The sequence below is a fragment of the Accipiter gentilis genome, chromosome 1 (assembly GCF_929443795.1).
Source record: "Accipiter gentilis chromosome 1, bAccGen1.1, whole genome shotgun sequence".
Lineage (NCBI taxonomy): Eukaryota > Metazoa > Chordata > Aves > Accipitriformes > Accipitridae > Astur > Astur gentilis.
In genome coordinates, this window is record NC_064880.1 from 53,506,448 (window position 1) to 53,528,521 (window position 22,074).

General features: G+C 44.7%; 1 protein-coding gene across 4 annotated transcripts in view; it reads right to left on the bottom strand.

Annotated features, from left to right (window-relative positions):
* The window catches only part of CACNB4 (calcium voltage-gated channel auxiliary subunit beta 4), a 109,975-nt gene extending 88,204 nt beyond the window's left edge, over window positions 1-21,771 (bottom strand). For all 4 annotated transcript variants that reach the window (XM_049805554.1, XM_049805578.1, XM_049805571.1 and 1 more), the window contains exons 1-2: window positions 21,674-21,771; window positions 21,497-21,580 (exon numbers count right to left, since the gene is read on the bottom strand). In XM_049805554.1, the coding sequence (XP_049661511.1) occupies window positions 21,497-21,580; window positions 21,674-21,682 (93 nt within the window). In that variant the 5' untranslated portion in view covers window positions 21,683-21,771. The remainder of the gene's footprint in view (window positions 1-21,496; window positions 21,581-21,673) is intronic.
* Between the last annotated feature and the right edge of the window lie 303 nt (window positions 21,772-22,074).

The window sequence follows — 22,074 nt, forward strand, 5'->3', positions numbered from 1 at the left end:
CTTGTAGCTCCAACTTACTCCTCTCTCCTGAGATAACCTAGGGATCTTACCAGACATCCAGCACTGCAAATTATTCCCCCAAAGTCAGCAGGAGCAACTCTTTGGAAATTAATTATATTGGTCTTGTGATGTTTGTGCCTGAGCCAAGATCTTTGCTGAAGACTTTGAAAAAATATAAAGACCACATTTAAATTAAAAGGACATAAAGACTTCTCCGAACTCGGTGCTTAAGGATTAAAGTATTACAGCTAGCCTTAAAGTAACAACCCCACCCTGTGGCTTTTACCAGAACTGCAGGTTTTTAGCCCACCTTAGAAGCACAGCTCACGCTGTCAAAGAACTCGGTAAAGACACCTGGCACATGTTCCTGCATGCAATTCTGTTCGAAAAGTAGTTTTATACGACTTTATCCGAGATTATAAAGGAATGGGAATTGTGTGTTTGATAAGCGATGAAACACCTTTTAGTAAATCAAGACGATCTTTATCTTCACCTTAACGCTACAAGAACGTAAGAGTACAGAAAAAGCCAAGCCACCGGTCCTGTACAGTGGTGACTGACACAATTACCCTTCGTAGTAACTGTATTCGCATTTGCCTATCCAAAACTGTGCTCACCAGACAAGCCAGGATTTGCCAGGTTAATCTTGCCTGAAATACTAAGGAAGAATTTAGTGAAAAGAAGCTTTTAAAATGTAGTAAGCATAATAATTAATGACTTCCTGTGTAAGTGAATAGATGGCTCAGACACCTAAAACTCTTACCTGAAACACTGTTCCTATTTTTGCTAGGATCAGATACTCCATTCCCATGAAATTCAATGTTGTCTATCCTTACAAAATACGTCAACTGATGGCATTAGGGTGGAAGGACTACAAAAAATGCAAGACAGCATCAATACAAACTAACTGCCAGCTGAGACCATCCATAGTGCAGGGACCCGAATTGATCTGCTGTTGACTGCACCCAGCTTCAGCCAGTCTTCCAACTTCTGGTGCCACACAAGATAAAAATCTCCACCACCAACAGAAAACATTTCTGAAGCCTAAACCGGATTTTGATGGTTTAGACAACAGCCCAGCTGTTTGCGCTCAACTCCTGCATTAAATCCGAATAACAAGTGACCAAGGATGAGAGCATGACCATGGCAATAGCCTCTTGCACGGCAGCCCAAATGGTCCTAGCCCCCATTACAGGGAAGACACAGGGTTATTTCTGTCAAAACCTAACATTTTGGAAGATTATTATTAACACTGGCTATCTGTCAGAAAAGCAAGGTCAGTTGGGTCTACTCCCCTTCATGCCCAGAAGACCTAAGGGTCTGCTTATACCCCAGGAGGTGACTCCTGCAGGCAGCTGCCCCCCTGTAATCACAACAGGGCACAGACGGGTTCGACTCGGATCAGCCACGGCGAGGAGAACGCATAAGGAGGATGGGCAGAGCAGCAAGGACTCAGCACAGCCGTCCGGTAAGTTGCATGCCTTGTAATGGAGCACGCCGCATCAGCCACTGCAGCCTGAGCACATACCCACCACCTGGGTAAGTTGGTTGATTAAGTGCTGTACAGTAGACACCTGATGGGAGACAATAACCAAGAGTATAGGGAGTGACACAGTCTATTAGAAATGTCCAAGACTCGTAAAGGGAAGCTGGACTTGAAGTCTTCCAAGCCCAGCTGCTGGATCATCTGGATGCCACTGGATTTGGGGTCAAGTAACAACAGTAATTATGCTGCAGCTATAAAGAAACCCCAATGGCAAATCCAGTGCCGAGACAAGCGTGCCAAGGCAAAGCTGGGGACGTTTGCTCCTGGAAGATGCAGAATCAGAGCCGGGTGAAGCAGCTGTTGCCACTAGTGGGTACGCAGCTGCGGTCCCAACTCCAGAGGTGGGCCAGCCCCCTGGGACAGTGGTGGTCCCCAATGCTACCCATGGTGCAGAAGCATCCTGGCAAGTCGGGGAGGCAGACCCAGGAGGGAGCAGCCAAACCCCTTGGGACCCGCTGTTTAGGGAGCAGCAGCATCTGTGCCTTGCTCCCGTTGTTGTGTGGAGGCACAGCCATCTTGCTACGCGGCCTCTCCCGCCAGATGGTCACAAATTTCCAATAATGTTTTGAAATTTGGGGGTTTTTTTTCTCTGCACAGTGTTTTGTTTCCATAGGAATAATGCAAGTTCATTCAACCCTAAAAAGTTGATTTTTAGGTACAAAACAAGAGTTGCTTTTTTAGGTACAAAGGATTTTTCCTCCTACAAAACAGGAGCACACAGGTGAACACAGCAGAACTAATTAATGGGCACAGTCCTGAAAGGAGATACTGGAGAGTCAGTAACCATCTGTACAGTGCATTTTGTTTTGTGATTGTATTAAAACATATTGTAGCAAGTATTCTAATAATAGAACAGAATGAGAAAAAAATAGGGCTTGAAACTGCTGCGTACAGCAATGTTATCCACCTCTAAAAGCCATATTTAGCTCAACTTCAAAACACCCATAGAATTAAAGCTGTAAATTTATTACAATGCATTCTCACTGCTCATTAGCAGTTAGACTAGCATACTTACAGGGCCTGAACTTAAGTGCTTATATATTTGACAAAGACTACACTGGATGTGGAAGTGAAACAGCGATGGCTGGCTTCCCGTGAGTGGCCATGCCCTCCTTCTGCTTGCAGTGCAAACCCAGCAGGACCCCAGCCAGGAGCAGATGCTTGCTGCACCCCAGCAGCTTCCCTCCAACCCCGGGATCAAGCAAGAATAAGACACGAATAAAAACACGTGAACAGCGAGGAGCGGGGAACACTCAAGCCTGAAACTGCCTGAACTGCATCTTAGGCTGGAGACCCAGCCCAGCCTGGGGAGGACAGGGAGTGGGAGCAGCAACTGGAAGCAAAGCAGATAAGAAATCGTGAAACCATCAGCCAGAAGTAGAGGGAACCCACACAGAACTGCGGGCTGTAAGGAAGGGCAAAGGTACCAATTGGCCAACTTAGGTTTCAGAGCAATTTAAACTATATTGAGAACAGAAATTGTAAAAACAACTTAATGTGTAGGTTTAATAATAGCAGAAGTGGTAATGGTGATGCTGTGGTGCAACGGAACATTAAGATAGAAAAGATATGACTATTGAATAGTATTTAGAAATAAGTGATATGATGTGTTCACATCACACAGTAATAGATTCTTTTTTTCTTCTATGAATAACTAGGAAAGGAGTGAAACACCACCTGTTACTTTTTAGGTAGTTGGAAAAGATGATTTGCACCCAAAGATATTAAAGGGCTTTCTAAATTGTTAAAGGTTGACTGTTTTGGGGGTTTTTTTATTTTAAAATAAGCCTTTAAATACTGAGGAACTTTCTAAGGACTAGGAGAAAGGTAGCATTGTGTAAAGATACAAACAGGGATAATTTCCAAAACATACTAAGGGAATCCTGAGGTGCAACACTATCACTGAAGAATTGAAGAGAATTAGCACAATAATGTAAATCATCATCATTTCACTGAAAATAAAACAGACTTGGAATGGTTTTCATCAAACAACATGTAAAACCAGGTTGATAACATTTTCTTTCAGATATACTGATATTTGATTGAGATCTGCCTGACATTCTGGTAAAAGGGCTGCTCTATCCAAAAATCAATAGAGTCTAATATTAAAGAGATGAGAAAATGGTTAATTGATAGAGCTCAGTACCGTCGCTGTTCAAAGTTACTGAAACACTTACAAGGAAAAATGCTGCAGCCATGGGATGGTGCAAGTCCAGAGCACGTTCACCTCTTCCCAACCCATGGAGCCCGCTCCTCCTCCCGCTCCAAGCCTTTGCCTTGCCTTTCACCGAGCATGCACACCTCAAGTCAGAACAGACCTCCCCATAACTTCACTTTTTTAGCATCCTCTTCATTAACAATGACCATGCATCTTCTCTTTGTACTAAACATGGGTTGTGACAAAAATATTATCAGGGTCTATTACATGTAAACTTCCATAAAATTGCTTAACATAAGAATCAAGCACAGGGGGAATGCAGTTTCCAAGTATATGTTTTCATACGAGCAGGCAAAAGGTTTACATGCCTTCAAGAAGTAAAATTTGCCTATGTAAGACTGGAGACAAACTCTAAACCACAGTGACACTGAATGGGGGGGGATTTGGGGAGTAAAAGGCTGAATAAGCAGCTCCACAACAGAGGGAAATGCAGCCCTTGGGGGCCTGAACACAACCAAAACAAGAACAACAAAAAAAAAACCAGGCAAAAAAGGAGCATCAAGTAGCCACAGGGGAGACATGGCATGACCTTGCTTAGGGCATTGCTGAGGTTGTTCCCGGATATGCCATCTTCTATTATCCACATTGGGAGAAGATGTTAAAAATTGGAAGGAATTCAGAAGTGAACTACAGAAATAATAAAAGCTCTGAATATATGTGTCCTGGCCCTGAGAAGAGAGGTATGAAATACAGTTTACTTAGTTTATCAAGAAATGTCTTTCTTGCACAGGGAAGAAAAGCCACCTTAGGCCAGATCAAAGATCTGCCTGTCCCAGTCCCCTGCCTGTACTGGTGACCAGCAGTGCCCTTCCAGGGAGAGCATCGGAAGAGGGCAAGCACACCGCCCTGTGCTCTGAGCACCCGGGATTTGGCTCCATCCCAGAGCTGGGAATTATAGCCAAGTACTTGACACCCTGTGAAAAGATTTCTCTCCTGGTGGTTTGTCCACTCCCTTTTCGATTTGATCTGTCGGGGGGGGGGGGGGGGGGGGGGGGGGGCTGCATCTGCAGCACCCCATGGCAAGGAGTTCTCCACATAGAGGACAGCGCTGCACAACTCCAGAGGATAATTATACTCACAACCTAGTAAAATGGTATGTTATCCATCCACATGGAGCCCTTAAAAGTCAAGTTGCAACAGCTCGCACTGTTTTTATCATACAGATCATCAACGGAAGCATTTATTAGCCTAGTGCTGCTACCTAGAAGACGAGACTATATGAAAACTACTTTTTCTAACCACATCACGTTTGAAATATGAACAGCCAACTGATGTCATATATCATTCCCCCAGGCCAATTATATTTCATTTTTCTGTTGGGAACCAAATTGGTTTTGGTGCCATTCCCACAAATGGGTTTTTTTTCATTTATCAAAATGTAGACATGCAGGGGCAACAAACTTCAATTTACTGACAATGGCAGACAAGGGAAAAAAAATCTGCTTGTGTTATTAGCTCATGCAATCCTGCTTGCTTTGCACATGGAAGACCCTCACTGATTTTAGCAAGAGCAAGGCAGAGGCAAGAGAGATTTTGCCCCAAATACGCAATCACTTTTTGCTTAGACACATCAAAGGAAGATAAATAGTTGTGCTTAAAAAAATAACATAAAACGGGGAAAAAAAACCCACAGAAAAATCCTCAAGCAAGCACACATGAGATCAACTATATATAGCCTAGCCAAGCTCCTAACATATGACAACAAAATATACCAAGTATCTCTCTTTAGCATCTTGAAATTCCTTTTTCCGCATCCATGACAAAATCAAAATGGTCTTCCGTGACTGCTCCCACCTTCCTCACCACTAAAGCCTTTGCTCCCTTACATCTCTGCTCCTCCACTCCAGTCGAAGCCTTGTGCCACCCCCTCTCCCAGGCTCGCCTACGTTGGTCCACCCACACCTTTATTATAATGAAAATCACACATCTCTTTGACTTGTTCTTTCCATAACATTCTGTATCCTTGTAGCAAGCTGATTTTAGGTCCAAAGCTGTTCCATCTTCTCGTGTTCCAAACAACAATTCTTCACCTTCCAAATCCTCCTCAAAGCACTCTTCTTCTCAAAACCCTTCCAGAATTGCTTCTTGCTGATTGGTGCTCTCAGCACTGCCAGAGGGAGCTTTGGCTTTGCAACTGCTCCTGGGGTGAAGGAGAAGTTCAGACCACAGCCCCCCTGCTCCCCAGTTATTACTCATGGCTAAGTGGCTAAGGCTATATGCAGTGTTCCTCTAACCATCCCCAAGCTTCACTAGCTTATGGCCAAATAAATATTATATTTATATATTACGCCAAGCAAATATGATATGGTGGACAGCATCATACTTTGCTTTCTCTGTGAATTGTTCACAACTTGTTTATTTCTGTGCTCAGGTTCAAAGGTTTTGCATTGCCCACGACCTAGGCTTGAAGGCTACAGCTCCAAAGATGTCTATAGCCATGGTTTGCAGGGTGATGACTGCACACAAGAGCAGGCTGCATCTTCATAAGCACACATTTATTCACATATATCCTTACTACAACAGCCAAGGGATCTCTTCAGAGATCTCCAAAGCATAAGATGTAAACTCTCACGTGGGAGGGCTCTGGGAGAAGTAGTAAATTTAGGAGCCCCTTTTCAAAACAGGGTCTTCAAAGAACGGGTCTGTTGTAAGGAAAATAAAGAAACATCCGGAACTGCACGTTCAGCAAAAGTTTACAGATGATCTAAAAATAAAGGTGGGGCAAAAGGGAGACATTTGAGTCAATGTATGTACTGTAGAAATTTAGGGCATGATTCATTAGCCAAAAAAATCCGAACACCCTGTGTAGCTATTTTCAAGGAGGTACATGCATAATTTATGTGGAACAAGAGTGGGCTGCAATTTCCCCCACACTGCTTCTGCATAAATTACACTGGCTTGTAATTCATCACACTTCTGTTTTTCCTGCATGTAAGTGGTAACCTCTCATTTAACGATCATAGAAAACAGAGTCATCTGCAGAAGGGAAGGTGAAGTGTTTACAGGTGAAAGAACTGCAAGCTTGACACATACACGTGGTCCAGAGAACTGGAAAAGGTACCATTTTCTGGTGAGAGGTTGGCCATGTGATGACTTTTCAGTTATTTCCTTTTCAATGACCACAGTTAACAACAGCATACAGAAGTCTTTCTAAATCCCCAGCACTAATCTCAGAGAGGATCCAAAGCACAAGATTATGCATAAGTTTAAAATATCAGGAGATTTGTCATGGAGGGATATAAGCTGCTCAGTTACTTGTTAATGGTCTAAAGCAGAAAAATTCTTAAGTGCATTAAATGAATAAATAAAACACCTTTGCTTTGAACAAGAATAAACCCCACATGAATCCAATACACAGAATAAAAGCTCCATTACAAGCAATTTCCCAGTTGACCGAACGGAGTGCAAACTGCACAGCCGTTGCCTTGGAATACGAGCAGCACGGCCTCTGTTGAGTCTGCCAGCCTTTCCTCTAAGCAAAGATGGGGAGAAGAGAAAAATAACTGTGTTCCAGTTGCTCAACAAGAAGCTGGGCAATAGATAGGCATTAATAAGAAATACAAAGCTTGCACCAAGACATACGCTGGGGACATCAGTAATATATTTGTACCACCACATCTGATGAGAGGACAGTGCGTTAGAAATGAACGGAAGGAGAAACAGATGAAGATGAAGGAGCAATACTGCACAGCAGGGACACACCGTGTGCATGCTACTCTTCATACTGTTCTTTGGAAGACAAAAATCAGCCTACGTAATAGTTATTTCAGCATTTACCATGAGAAGGAAGTTCATTATAAAAATCATAAGAAGGAGGGCCTGGATATTCAGTCAAACAGATGGGTGTGCTCTGCTCAGCAATGCTTACATCATTCCCCCCCCCCCCCTTTTTTTTTACGTGTACTTTTCTGCTCTGAAAATCATCTCTTTGACAGCAAACGCTGTCTACCTCCCGACTACTGAATTATGGCTAAGAATAAAGCAGCCTTTTCTATTCAGTTTCCTATCCTTGAGGTTGGTGGTTGAGGGCTCTACATTAAGATTGGTAATTGATGTTTTTGCTTAAAAAAAGAAGAAAAAACCCCAAGAATTGCAAAAAGGGCAATACAAAGAGAAACAGTTGTCCCTCTGTCTTTCATCTCTTTCTGCAACTTACCATTCTGCCATGCAGCCTACTGCAAGTCACGCAGCTGACCTTTGGATCCTTCATGCCAGGACTGTCCCAGGACAGTATATGGCTGAACAGGCCAGGACTCTAGGATTATTGCAATAGTTTTGTAAGAGTTATTCCATCTTCATTTTGTTTCATAACATCTCTTTCTGTGGTAAATAAGAATCTTATGCTTCACTGAGTGGTGTCCTCCCTTCAAGAGTTGAAGTCCATATGGAATAATTCATGCAAATCCTCAATGCTGCAACAGCAGCAGCACCTAATCCTCTGGGATGTCGCTCCTGGAGAAAATTACTTATGTTAATTTTACCTGGAACAAGAGACACGTGACAAGGCAAAAAGCCTGAAGCAAAACTAAATTACCATCTTCATCTGAGAAGAAAGGAGACTTCTGCTCAAACCAACACCTGGCACAATGCGCCAACATGGAACCACGGCCAAGAGGGACAGACCCCAAAGGAGCGCGAGGCATTTTCATCATCCCAAGAGACCTTCATGGGGAATCTGGATGAGTGCCTGAGAAGGCAGGCATGCAATAAAGGCACGTACTGTTTGGAGAGGGTTGATTTTGGTAAGGCTTTTGGGCCAAGTAAACCTTTCTGGAGGTTTGGTCCCTGAGTAAACTTGTCATTACCACTGAGAAAACAGAACCACATGTGCTGAAGTCAAGACTGCCAGGAAAAATCTCAGTGCCTTGCAGAAGTCTTACAAACTACATCCCAGGCCTGGAAAAATACCTTGGAAAAAAGAGGACAGCAGAGATTTGACAATAAGAATGCCCTTAAGAAAGCTCATCACATAGCAGAGAGGCAGCAGATGACTCTGGCCTTCCTGCTGTCTCCTTGTTGCCAGTATTTCTACCACTCCTCTCCCTAACTCTATAGGAAGAAAGGAAAAAAAAAAAAAAAAAAAGGACCCAAAAAAGAAAGAAAAGATAAAGAAAAAAAAGGGATGAAAACAGAGGAACCTGCTATAGTACTAGCTAGCATGGCTAGGACATGTCTAACTGCCACCTGAAGGAAAAGAAAATCTTCCTTCCAGAATACCTATGAACAGGGGTGAATAAAGTCATAGAAGACAACAGTTATACAAGAGTCACCCATTCTGACAAGCTGCTACTAACATTTTCAGTTCATATGCTCTTTGTTCTACAAACCAGCTAGAGACATATTCTGACTCTTCTTTCTTAGTCTCTCCTTTTTTTCCCCTTTTCTACTTCCTCTCACTGTTTCGTCTGCCTGTGGTTTTTGTTGGAGTTGGGGGGGAGGGTGTCTTTTTTTCTTTTTTTTTTTTTTTTTAAACTCTTTATCTCTTCACATCACTTGGATAATTTGATGGCTGCCATCCTGTATACCGGGCAGCAATAATTAGCTGGGGAGCAAGTGTCATAACATGCTGAGTCTACTGTCAGTTTTAAGAGAAATACAAGATGTGACATATAGAACATAAGATAAAGAGAATAACAACATTCCTAGGAAAAAAGCAAACAAAAAAATCCCACATACTGTCCTTAGTCAAATTTAAATCATTACTTAAGTAAAAATTTGTCATTTCCCCTATTTCTAATCTTTTTGTCTTATACAAAACTGAATAACAAGGCAGCTGCTGAAACTCAGCATGGAGAAATAAGAGGCACACAGGGTGAGAAAGGAGACTGACAAGTCAAGGCCAATGACCAGAGGGAGTTTTCAGAAGAGGACGAGAATGCCAACAGCAGAGTTGGAAAAGGACAGAGAAGAGAAACAAGGAGGAGACAGCACAGGAGCACTGCGAGTGAAAGCCGTGGAAGGACAGCAACTTAGCGATGGGAGGTGAAACAATCACAGCAGAGGGATATTAGTTAAAAAGGGGTGAATGTGGCAGGAAGGAAAGCATCATGCAAAGGTCTGTTCCGGCACGTGGCGATGCCCATTTACCCGTACCTCCAGAACCTCACTTCCAAAACTGTTCAGTCCTCCTTTCATTCCACAAATACCCTTTCTACCCACCACTCAAACCGTGTTCTAATTGTGGTCCTGGCTCTCCCACCTCCTCTTCTTTCACCTTCCTGATGCCTTTTTAACCCCATCTCATTCTTCATTTCTTTGTGTTTCCGACCTGACCTTTTTCTCTTAGGAAGTAGGTTACATTCAGCAGTCCTGGATTCCCTCTCCTCCTATCACAGTCCACAGAAACATGAAGATAAGCTTCATTACTGCTGCCACCCAGCACCGCCACCACCAGCTTTCCCACCTAACACCCCCAGGTCACACATCTTATATATCCACAGCATGTCAGAGCAGCTCCTGTTATCGCCCCGCGGGAAGGACGTTTTCTCCCCATGACCCCAACGTGTGGGGAGGGGGGAAAGGGAGGCGAAGATGCTCCTAATGGCCCAAGATGATCAAAGCCAAAACAGGAGAAGAATATTTAAGCCACAATTGCTGCCAGGCACTTTGAAGATTAATGACTGGCTGGATGTTTAATATATCTCGGGACATTAACCCCAACCGGTCATTAGGCCCTAAGAAATTCCTAGTGCTGAGGTCATTTTTATCACTCCAAGTTGAATAAAAGAGAAGAAAAAAACCCCAACCATCAGCTTATGAAATGTCTCCTAATGGGAAAATCAGTTTCAATTGCTAAGAAGAGATCGCCCAAGGAACGAATGTCCCTCCAGGCAGAGCAGATCAGGCCGACCAGTCTACAGCAAGAACTGAGTTTGGACTAGGTTACCTTTCAGTTCTCCTCATCTTCTGTATTTAAGAAGAAACCACTCCTCTTGTGGCTTGGTGTCTATGACTAGTGCTGTGCTGCTGGCTGACCATGGAGAATCTGCCACTGGAGGGGGTCAGCAGTATCTGACCTGTCATATTAACTGGGGGAGGCAGGGGAAAGGGATCTCCATTTCTAAGCATAATCACTTTGCTTCTGCATTATTTATAGATAATATCATTTCTAAGCATGATCACAAAAACGGCCGTAACACAGATAGATGCTTTAGCAGAATTTGCAGCACAATTTCAGCAGAATTTTATTTCAACTAATTCCTAATACAAAACTTCACTTGTGAAATTCAAGGTACATAGTGCCTTTGTCATAAAAGGTTCCCAAAACACTTCACAAAAATCAGAGTAGAATATTTATGTATGACGTGCATGTTGTCACCAAGAAGGTCTTGTACAGGACAAGGTACCACTAAATCCGTAAGGTAGGAAGTGAAGAACATCTCTCACCACAAGAATCTGGTCAAGCAATATCCAAATCAAAGATATAATTTGGTTGGAAAATCATAAAGTAATCTACCTTCCTCTTTGGAAAGAGACATGTAACCCTGTAGTTATCAAGGCTTACTGAAGTCGCAAGTGAGGAGCTTGACTTCGGTTTTCCGCCATAACATGGTGGATGGGATTCTCCTGCTTAAACTCAGGGGTCTAAGGTTGTTTCGGATCACCCAGCAAATCCTGTGGGGCTGCAGCAGGGTGATGGTCTCCCACAGGTGCCCACATCCTACCTCCTACCTGCCACAGCATGCTGTCCTTGGATGCTTTTGGCCGGGAGATCCTGGGATGTCCAACGTGGGACCAGACACCAGAGCTGAGGCAAGTGACTCCCACCTGTTGCGTCCCACCACGAAACAACTTGGCTTCCCAAAACTACGCCAGAAGTGCCACCTTCTCTTTCAGCATGCAGATGGGTGCCCTTACAAGTCTCTCCTGCCAACAGTAACTCAGGTATAAGCTTGGTTTTAGTTCACAAGACCTGGCGTATTTCCACCCAACAAGTGGTATGAGAGCAGCTCTTTATTTAAAGTGCAAGAAACAAAACCAAAGGGCCACATGAAGCACAGTCAGCAATACTGGGAATATCCCCAAAACACCGGTTAGGATGTAAGCTGAAGGACACACAGAAAACCCCACAGATGCATTTTCTTCATGAAATGCTTATAATAATAAAGAACTCATTTTTGTCAGCATTACACAAAGAGAATCCACTATTTTGCCAGAAAACACAGACCTCTACAACTTCAGCTGAAAGACAATTCCCCCCACAACATAATTGCCGCAGGAGGAGTGCTTCAGCAGGACACATTTCTTCCAGATCCAACAGGAATTTGATTACAGAGCTGCCCACATGCAGCTCGCTGCTTCCTCTTCCTCCCAGAGAATAAACCACTGGAAATCTTTCTACAGGTGAAATGTGCAAAATTAATGTAACATCACTGGGTAGAAGCTACCAGATTATCTCAATAAAAGGATTATCTTGACTTTAAAAAAAAAACAAGCATTTTCAGAATTCTGACCTGTAGTATTTTACTACATTATCTGAATCAGGATATCAAATTTTGCAAGGGATATCAGAATGCATTAAGTGTATTAACCTAAAGAAATATTGAGACATAGGGACAGTTCCTGCTGTCTTTACATATAAACGGAAAAATTATATATTGAATAAGCTGGGAAAAAGACTTGCTAGTTAAGCACTGAAACCATCAGTCTGGAGAATGACCGTCATAAAAATACAAATGATAGCAGAAACAGAATACAAGTAAAACCAAATGAAGATTACAGCTAGAATATTGCTTATTCTGTGCGAGAAAAGACGTCATAGCCCAGACCCAAGCAACACAAAGCTGTGAGAATCCAGTATTCAAAAGTGACTCTTATTTAAGGACATTAAATCTCTTATTTAGAACAAAAAAGGTTTTCCCCAAATCTGTGATGCTCATCGTAAAAAGTGTCAAGGAAACACAGTGCAAACAGGGTTTATTATTAAGAGGGAATGTGACTGGAGTGTAACTACTAAGATGTCTTTTTACCCTAGTACCTTAAAGCATTTAACACACTATGGCCCAGATCTCACAAAAGGCATGTGCAAGTCACTTTGCAAAAAGCAAAAACCACAGAGATCAGTGCGGGGCCACTCACATACAAGAAGTTACCCGTGGGAATGCCAAAACCAAAACTCCCGACAGCCATAGAGGATCAGCGCTCTTTTAGACGCCGTGCGATTTGTGAAAGCTTACAAAGCCAGTTAGTGGCAAAAATACACTTTATTCATACACATCACAGAAGACTTGCAGGGGCAGAGAATTGGGGCAGAAAGGGATCTCTGTCCTTCCTCCCCATGTTTCAAGAAAGCTGCCAATTTTGATTCGAGGGATAGGGGAAGGTGTGCGAGTCCTATCTATTACCCATCCCACTTTGCCCCAAAGCACCAGGGACCGCTGGAGACCTCATTACAAGCAGCCAAAAAATTGATACAACAGACAAGAGACACGTTGTTATGCAGACTTTCTAAACACATTTCTGACATCTTTTCTCAACTGTCAAATTATCTGACATTGATTATCAAAATCACCTTCTGATTGTTTTTATTACATTTGACTGTTAGCCAAAAACTGTCTTTAACAGCGCAGCTTTTTAACATGGCAAGTGGCTGAAAAAGTTCCCATCTAAATTTTATTTTGCTGGAGCTCTGCTTTATTATTTTTCAAAGCAGAATTTATACACGTCAGGCTTTCTCATATAACCCTGAAACCAACAGAAAGGAGTTAAGAAGCTATTTTTTCCAACTCTGTGGGTCACCCCAAGACATAAGGATTTTAGGAAAAAGCTATTTCTGTCTCTACCATATTCTTTTCAAAGCAACAGAACATATTTTAGCAAACACAGGTTTGGAGTCCCGTGTAATCATCTCTGCTTCCTCCATATTCAGCACAGACAATTGCCTCGAGATTGCATTTGACACAATCCTTTGGTGTCCATAGAAACTGCATGAGAGCAAACGCAGGCAAAGCCCGTGCGTGGCTTGAGCTCCCGAAATGTGCTAAAATGGCTCTAGCGTGTGGCGCTGCACTATAATCACACAACTGGAGTTTTGCACGTTCTGTTACTGTACAGTAAAAACATACTGATAAGACTGTGAGAAGGTGGCAGGTGATGGGAGGTGGGAGTGGAGCTGCCCAGGGCGCTCAAGCCCCGGATTTAACACAGGGTTCATCAAGTCACATCGCACTTCTGCCTCCAGTCTTCCCATTACAGAAAGGGGGACAGTAGGAGCACCTTGCATTTATACCGCTGTATGCTGTGCACATTTGTAAAGATTTTTTTTTTTAATGGTTACCTATTAAATATTATGCATCTGGTATTATGCTAGTATTCTAAGTGTTACTGTAATCATGTAAATACTTCATTGTAATAACATTGCATGAATAAAGAGAATTAATTTTATAGGTCACACTAGAGAAATACATTTAAACAAACACCCACAGTATGTACAAAGAGACAGACAACTCCCAAATACAAAAAATTTTGGATGAGGAATAGCCAAATCCTATTTTTTATTTGTACCTACGCTGCTTATGCTATTAATATCTGACTTCTCTTTTGTGACTTTAGGCTATTTTAAAAACGAAACCTTGTTACCATGGAGACAATAAGCCGGTCAGCACATCTGCTGAAGAGTAGGACATAAAATTTTTAAAGTGAGAATTTCAAAGGCTCAGACTTTTATGAATCCACGCCAATGACTCCATCAAATACACATAAGGGATCCTGTTAATTTAGTTAGCTGTCACCTACCAGATTTCTGACAATCTTATTAGCTCTTATTGTGCACCAGTACCCACTAGCAGAGACTGCAGCACTACGAGCACTGGCACGCTGAGGAGATGAATCATGTTCCACTTCCACGTGCTACACTGGCCATGCTCCTGGAGCAGTGAGGACAGCAGCTTATTATGAATATAATCCAGTGGACCTGCCTGAAAGTTGATAGATGGCTCCAAGCAAAAACAAAAAAACAACTGGTGGAATTTTTTTTTTTTTTTTTTTAAAGAATGCAATGAATGCAATCACAATCATCATTTGCTTGCAAACAGACGCACCAAAAAAAAAAATCTTTTACCTTTTCTAATGGAACACTAAGTAGGGACATAATTTGAGATTCAATTAGTACATTAAGAAACATTCAGTTAAGCTTCCCGGTGACACACAGATACACAGCTACACTCACTCTCCAGATGAAGAAATGAAACTCGCAGAAGTCTGCTGGCTTCTTCACGGTCAGATGAAGTGATGGCAGAATTAAGGAGAGAAGCCAACTTTCCTACTCTTTGTTCTATAACAAAAAATTCCATTTAAGTTTCCTTCTACTGTTATTTCAACCTTGTGAAGCTTGTCCCCCACCCACCTCCTCCTTCCAACAGTGCAAGGAGAAACCCCACTAAGGTAGGATTTTGGGGTGCCTGGGATCAAAGCAACACCGTTAGATAGGACAAGACAGCTTTCAGGAAGGCAGATGTGCACGTGTATGTGTGACAGCCGCATGCCACCAACTGTTACCAACAGGGAAGCCGACAACAGGGGACACGCTCCAACTCCACCAGCCTCTCAAGCCGTATCAAAGACAACTCGGGAAAAGCCACCAGCTCCATATCCCACGACGCTGACTTAATCCACATAGGCAGCATCCCGTAGGAAGTTACAGAGAGATGTCATCTAGAAGTCATCTAACCATTGGGCTCACCAGTGCTGAAGCTGCTCAGATATAGCAACCTCCGCCACTGAAAAACGCGCAGCAGTAGCAAAGTGCGGTTCTGTTTGACAGCCTTCATCGTTTCAGTATTTCTCCTAATCGCCATCGTCATTATGAGCCTCACCAAGGGTCACAACAGACCTTCGCTTTCAAACCTAGCTGGGTCCATTGGTTGGATGGTCTCTCTCCAGCTGGCAGGAGACAGCTCCAGGAAAGCTCTCCAACCCATCGCAGACAAATCCCGTGGCAGTGGCTCGGATTGTCCCAGTGCCAGGCTGCACCACTCAGGACTGCCCACGGACTTCTTCAGGGATCCAGGCACAGCCCCTGCCTAGCACACAGCCTACGCAGACACAAGGGATGGCCTCATCTCTGCCCTCCAGAAGGTGGCCATCTTCAGAAGTCACCTCTGTGATTTGGAAACGAAACTCAGGCCGCGATAACACCGGTGGAATACAGCGATTTCTCCCGAAGCTCATAGGACCTTTTGCAAGCTTACTCCATGGTGCTGTACGCAAGAGGAAACTGCAAACCATCCTGAAAGTCAAATGGCTGTTGGCGTACTACAGCAAGATGCTCCGAGGACCTTTATTGCAGTTCAAGCACGCCTTGCTTTACCTTATTGATTTAACCTAAATATGTAGATTTACAAAGTAAACTGGTCTTAAGCACGGTTTAACTTGAGAGATGCAACTGCTGTATGAGCCAAGTACATTGATTTAAGAAGAAAGGCGATTTAAAACAATGTCACTCTGCTGTGCAGACAAGGCTTATGTTCTTTGGAGAAAGGGCTGAATCTTTTATTCACCTGTCAAATGCTTTAACAGTTTCTAAACGCTGTATAGAGAAAAATAACGATCCAGTCCTGTGTCTAAGGAATAATCATATTCTATGACAGTAAGTTATATTTTAGAAATTAATGACTCATCGTAGAATTGAGCTCATCCTGGTAAATTACTGAAATTCTAATCTGCTCCTTTGCAGATATGTATTTTATCAATCTAACCCGCATTTGATTTTGAGGAATGCCTGATTCATTGCATACCCAGGTTGGAATGGACCACACTACTCCGCATCATCCACCTCCTGCATACCAGAAAACCTGTATTACCAAAGACCAAAGTCTCAAGGTCATCAACTGAGGTCTCATCTTGTTCTGAGGAAATTATTTTAAGACCAAAAAAATGCAGAATTGAAGGAAGAAATCAAATGCCCATTAAAAAGTTTGTTAAGAAATGGTCACTGAGGCTGCCTACATACATCACTGATGAGCAAAGACCAAATGTTGATTCCCCCTTAATTCAGGTCATTACTTTACAGGACAGTCAGCAAAAACATCAACTACGAAACTCAAACCTGTACTTCAGGCCATGCATTGCTCTTGAAAACATTGGTGTACTCAATTAAGCTAACATCTGCCAGAGCCGATGAGTGACCTTGTCCTCTTTGCATCTGTGAAGGCACACCTGAGATGGCAACTGGGCGGCTCGATGTCCCGTGTGCCAAGGGAAAGGTTTTCAGATTTTATAAACTACAAACAAAACTCAGACACCCTTAAAGCTTCCCAAAACTGATCCACAACTATTTTTGCTTGACTAAACAAGAAGATACCTGAATGCAGATGCCAACGTCCAGCTAGAGTACCCCACTCGGTCCTGCAGGGAGGACACCACAATCCCATCTCCACACACACAAAAATCCTCATCTGAAAACAAGGCTACAAAACTTTTTTGCAAGATGTTACCTTTTTTTTTTTTTTTTGGTCAGAATGTCACTTTTAAAAATGTTGTTACACAGCTTGAGAGCTGGTCTAGTAACAGAAAATGCTGGTTTTCTTTTCCTCAGTAATACGTCGGAAAAATTATATTTAAAAGAGGGAAGCACAAGCATTGCCAGAGCTGCAACACTAGGTGTAACTATGTCTTGACAAGAAAATTGACTTTAACTTCAACTATCTCTAAATGTGAGCAGCAAAAAACTTCCAGAAATAAACTGCATTTCTAACTGTAATTTTATATAAAGTTAAATGTGCTTGGATTGAACAGGTACACTCGGTGGCTTTACTTGAAGTCTCTGGCATGAGCTGGAAAGGATTTCCACTTATTACTATGAGTGTTTCAAGAAGATTTTATTACAAGGCCCTGCTGATACTGAAGATCAGATAACTTTGTATTTCACTTCAAGCATGTAAATTATAGTAACATTTCAGAGTGAGGCAATCCGGCACACAAGCAGGCAAGTAACAGCCCCGTTAGGGACCAAACCATCAGTCCATGACCTGACTGCAATTCTGGTTACGTCTTCAGAAGTGGAGCTACTTGACACCTTTTCAAGAAAGACCACCTCATGAAAGTTAATTGCACAAAACTTTCTTTAAATGAGGAAGGGCATGCTGAAGGGAGACCTAGAATAAGGAGACGTTCAATCGCACCGGCACTAAGGGCTGCAGTTTGGTCAACACAAAGCAAAATGTATAAACATTTCACGCACCCCTGGTCAGCAGGCAGACAGGCATCACTGCGAGGAGACATGCAGCCGAGCTGAGGAGTGAGGCAGAGGAAGAAGAGGAAGGGAAGGGGAAATTCCACCTCCAGCAGCCCAGGACCCCTGCTCAGACCTTTGCCAACTCACCCCCAAGTGTAAAAGTCCCCGTCTCAGATGCTGACCTTCCCCTGGGGATCCCCAGTCCTGCTACGCAGATGGAGCCATTTACCGCATGTTGTTTTCCCTCCCCAAATCATATTAGCATATGCATAAAAGGATTTAATGACTTCTGGCACATATACCTATAGCTGCAGCCCCAGCCCCGCCAACTCACCTGGGACCACCCGCAGTAAAGAGCGGCCACCATGGCACTTTCTTTTGACAAGAAGTGATGCTCTAACACAACCTTTGGGTGACTGTTGTTGTTCTTCACAGGTCACTTAACTTTTCTCAGTGAAATAAATTCCATTAAAAATCACAGGCAATAAAACTGATGCCCCCGGAAGTCAAAGGAAAAAAAGAATTGCATATACTCGTAAATCACACCACGTCAAAATAAGTGGTGGAAACACAAAATCTTCCAGAAAAACCAACAATGAATTATTATGACAGCATTTTGTGAAATTATAAGCATATGTTTTCAGCTGACCTACTTATTGCCTTATAATTGACTTCTGTCCCTTAAGGGGGTTCTTAAATATAATTGAGCAGCACCTGCCACGTAAGAGGAACAATTTTGTACACCCATTCCTTGCTCAAATACCGCACTTAACAGCTTCAGCGCCAGGTTTACTCATAGCCTTGGCCGTGCCACTGGAGACAGAGGTGTCCATCCAACAACCTGGGAACCTCCCGCACACGAGTGATCTTACTGCATAGGTCCTTTTTTTTGTTGGTTTTTTTTTTTTTCCTTGTACCAGCCCCTTGACTTTCAGCACATACCTACCTGTTCCCACTCATACATCATTTCATCTATGTCTTCTAGCGCAGCATTTCCCACAGCAAGAGGCAATTTTGGGCACTACCAGCTTCCCATGCTGGTGATGCTGGAATTGGTAGCTCTGCCCTTGCTGATGCACACATGGGACTCAGTGTGATGCTTCTAAAGCCAGATTGCTATTAGGGAAACCTTCACAGCAGGAGGAAAGGACAGCAACACTGGGCAGCCAGGACTGCTCTGCATCTGCAGAGCCAAAGTCCCCTGTTCTCAAAGAAGAACAACTATCTGCAGAGGTTGAAAAAACTGTCTCATTCTAGTACTAAAGGAGTAGCAGAAACACCGTTGTGCAATGGAAACGTTGGAGCTGAATCACCTCATGGCAAGGAACATCACATGAAGCCCATGGGAAGGAGCAGGGAGACCCATACCCCAGCATGTTTCCAGCTCAGCCCCACCACACTCTCCCCCAGCGAGGGCTGGAGGAAGGCAATCCCAGAGTTGTTTTTGTTGCTCAGCTCACAAAATTCAAATGAGATCTTCTCACCGATCTCCTGACGAGAGCTACCGCAGTTGCCTGTTTAAAAGGTCTCAAGCTAGTCACCTCAGAAAGCGACAGCAATTTGTTTGCTACCTTCTCATTTGGGATAAGCAAGTTCTGATATGGATCAATTCCTTTTGCTGCATATTACAGAGCTGAAATTATATTAATGTGGTAGCTTCAGCCGACACAGCATTGTCCTCTGCCAGGGCAGAGCAGATAGATGCTGGTGCAGAAAGAGCCCCGGTGCTGGCACCGGTTTGGATACACTACCGGGACCCCTCGGCTGTTGTGTGGCAGGACTGGCAGGTCTGCAATCATGACGGAAGGAAAAACATCCCACCACCCCGTTTTCCTATTATTATTTGGCAGCGCCTCTCAAACGTGTCACTGAGCGTAAAGCAAACCTTCGGGGTGGGGCAGAGCGGGTCAGAAGTAAAAGTGAGTCTCCCCATCTTCCTCAAAAAAAGACAACAGACAAACGGATGTTGAAGCACCCAGCACTTGCAGAGCATACCACGTCCCAAGACAGAAAAAAACGCAAAGTGCAGGAAACGTGTCCGCGTGCTTTGCGGGCGAATGAGGTGTGTGAGGCTGACTGTGTAATTCGGCTGTGACGCCCAGCACCTCTGTTTGAGCAGCCAGGCTCTTCCGCGCGAGCAGCAGCTTTCCCTGGGTGCTGGTGCGAGCGCTTCCACGTGCAAGGTTTTCAAAATCCCATGTCACATCCTTGCTCCCTCAGACACCGAGTGCCCTGGGTGACACTGATCATCCCCCGTTTGCCTAAATCACAAGCCCTCAGTTTCTGTGTGAGTGCGGCACAAAACCCACCTCTTGAAACAACACTTCTGACAAGCCGAAAAATTCTCCGGGACATCTCCAAGAAGGGCCCGCAGCCACCTGCAACATCTCCTCAACCGCCACGACAGACTACCACAGGCTAAAACTACCTTTATGTTTCTTTATCCTTGTTTCAACTCTTATTTCCGTGGCTGAGAGCACATTAAACATCAAATTCTTACTGTGACTCACATCTCATTCTGCCGGTGCTGGAAACAGGGACTGCCAGCCTGACACCGCTGCGGTTGTGCTCCAGGCTGTAGCGGCGACAAGAAGACACCGCAAAGCAAAATAAAACTTCCCCAGGTTATTTAAATCTCTTTCTCTAACAGACCAACCTCACAGCTTCCAGGTCCTGAGCAAAACACGCTTCCACGCATGACAGATGTCCCCAAATTTGCCAAGGACCCGGTTCCGCTTTCCTTGCGCTTCCTCACATTTCTACTAAAGTCACTGAGGAATCTGGGGGTGTGTGGGATACAGGTTCGTGCTCCAAGAAATGTTCTACCTGCTCTACTTCTAAAGCAAATTAGTAATATTTACTCTAAGAAGCATCTTTTAGGAGAGAAAGCGATGCTTCTGTGAAACTCGGGACGTTAGTCTTTATTTTACCAAGGGAGAGCTGGCAGGCAAGAGCGTGAGCCTGGAAATAGAAGAGGAAAGGGTAACTATTAGCAGGAGGTTTCATCTAGATCGCTAGCACTACTCCTGCAGTGCCGGGGGAAGCAGGGCTGCTGTATAATTAGCAGCGACGAGCCCGAAGCCCCAAACTGAGATGCCAGTGCTCTTGACACCTTTACAGCCATTTCTTCCCCAGGAATCCTTAAGTCACAAGCTCACTCAAATCTCAGCTTCCATTCTTTAAGGAAAGTGCGTTTCTTGCCCTCGGTGTTCCAAGGAATAACTAGAAAACCAGCCCAGCGTAGAAATCGCAGCTCGGGAACCGAAGGCAAACACAATACATGGGTCTATCGGAACAAACCGTGACTTCAGCGGGATTTTTTAGGCCCCTCTCCTAATTCTGGAGCTCTCTACGTTTAGAGTTTTAAGCCCAGCTCCGACCTGTCCCCAAACTCCCCCGGGTTCTTCGGGCGCGGAGGGGACGGGCAGCAACCACAACTTGTGTGGAGCTGGAGCCCCCGCATCGCCCGGCGGCGGCGGCACCGAAACCACCACAAAAAGCGATGGTTCATTACAAAACCCCCTTTCCACCGGCGGTAAGGACCCCCGCCGCCCCTCACCTGCCGCAGGATGAAGCTGGTGGAGGTGGTGCTGCCGTCGGAGCGCTTCAGCCGGCTGCGTCGCGTCGCCGTGCCCCTCGTCACCTGCCCCGGGGGAGGCCAAAGACATCAAGGTCGCGTCAGCCGCCACCGCTAAAACCCGCCCGCCCCGCCCGCCGACCCCCGGCCTGCACCCACCGCGGCCATGGCGGCGGCGGCGGCAACGGCTCCCTCAGCCTCTCCTCAGCTTTCGGCGGCAACCTGGGCGCAGCCGGGCCGCCCGCCGCCTAGCCGAGTGCGCGGTGGGAAGGGCGAGGGCGGGCGAAGGGCGGGCGATGCTGAGGTGAGGAATGGGGGGGGGGGGGGGGGGACGGGGACGGGACCGGGGAGGTGCCGGGCGGCCCCCGGGGCGGGGTAGGGCTGGGACGAGCGTAGGTGTGTCGTGTTTCCCCCCCCGCCTGCCCGCGGGTGGTCCGGTCCGGGGAGACGGGGGCAAAGGCGGGAAGGGGATGTCGGTGAGGGCGCAGCCCGCCACAGGCGGGTCCCGCTCTCCTCACGCTGGAGAAACTTGAGGGGGAGGTCGGTCTGTGAGGGCCATC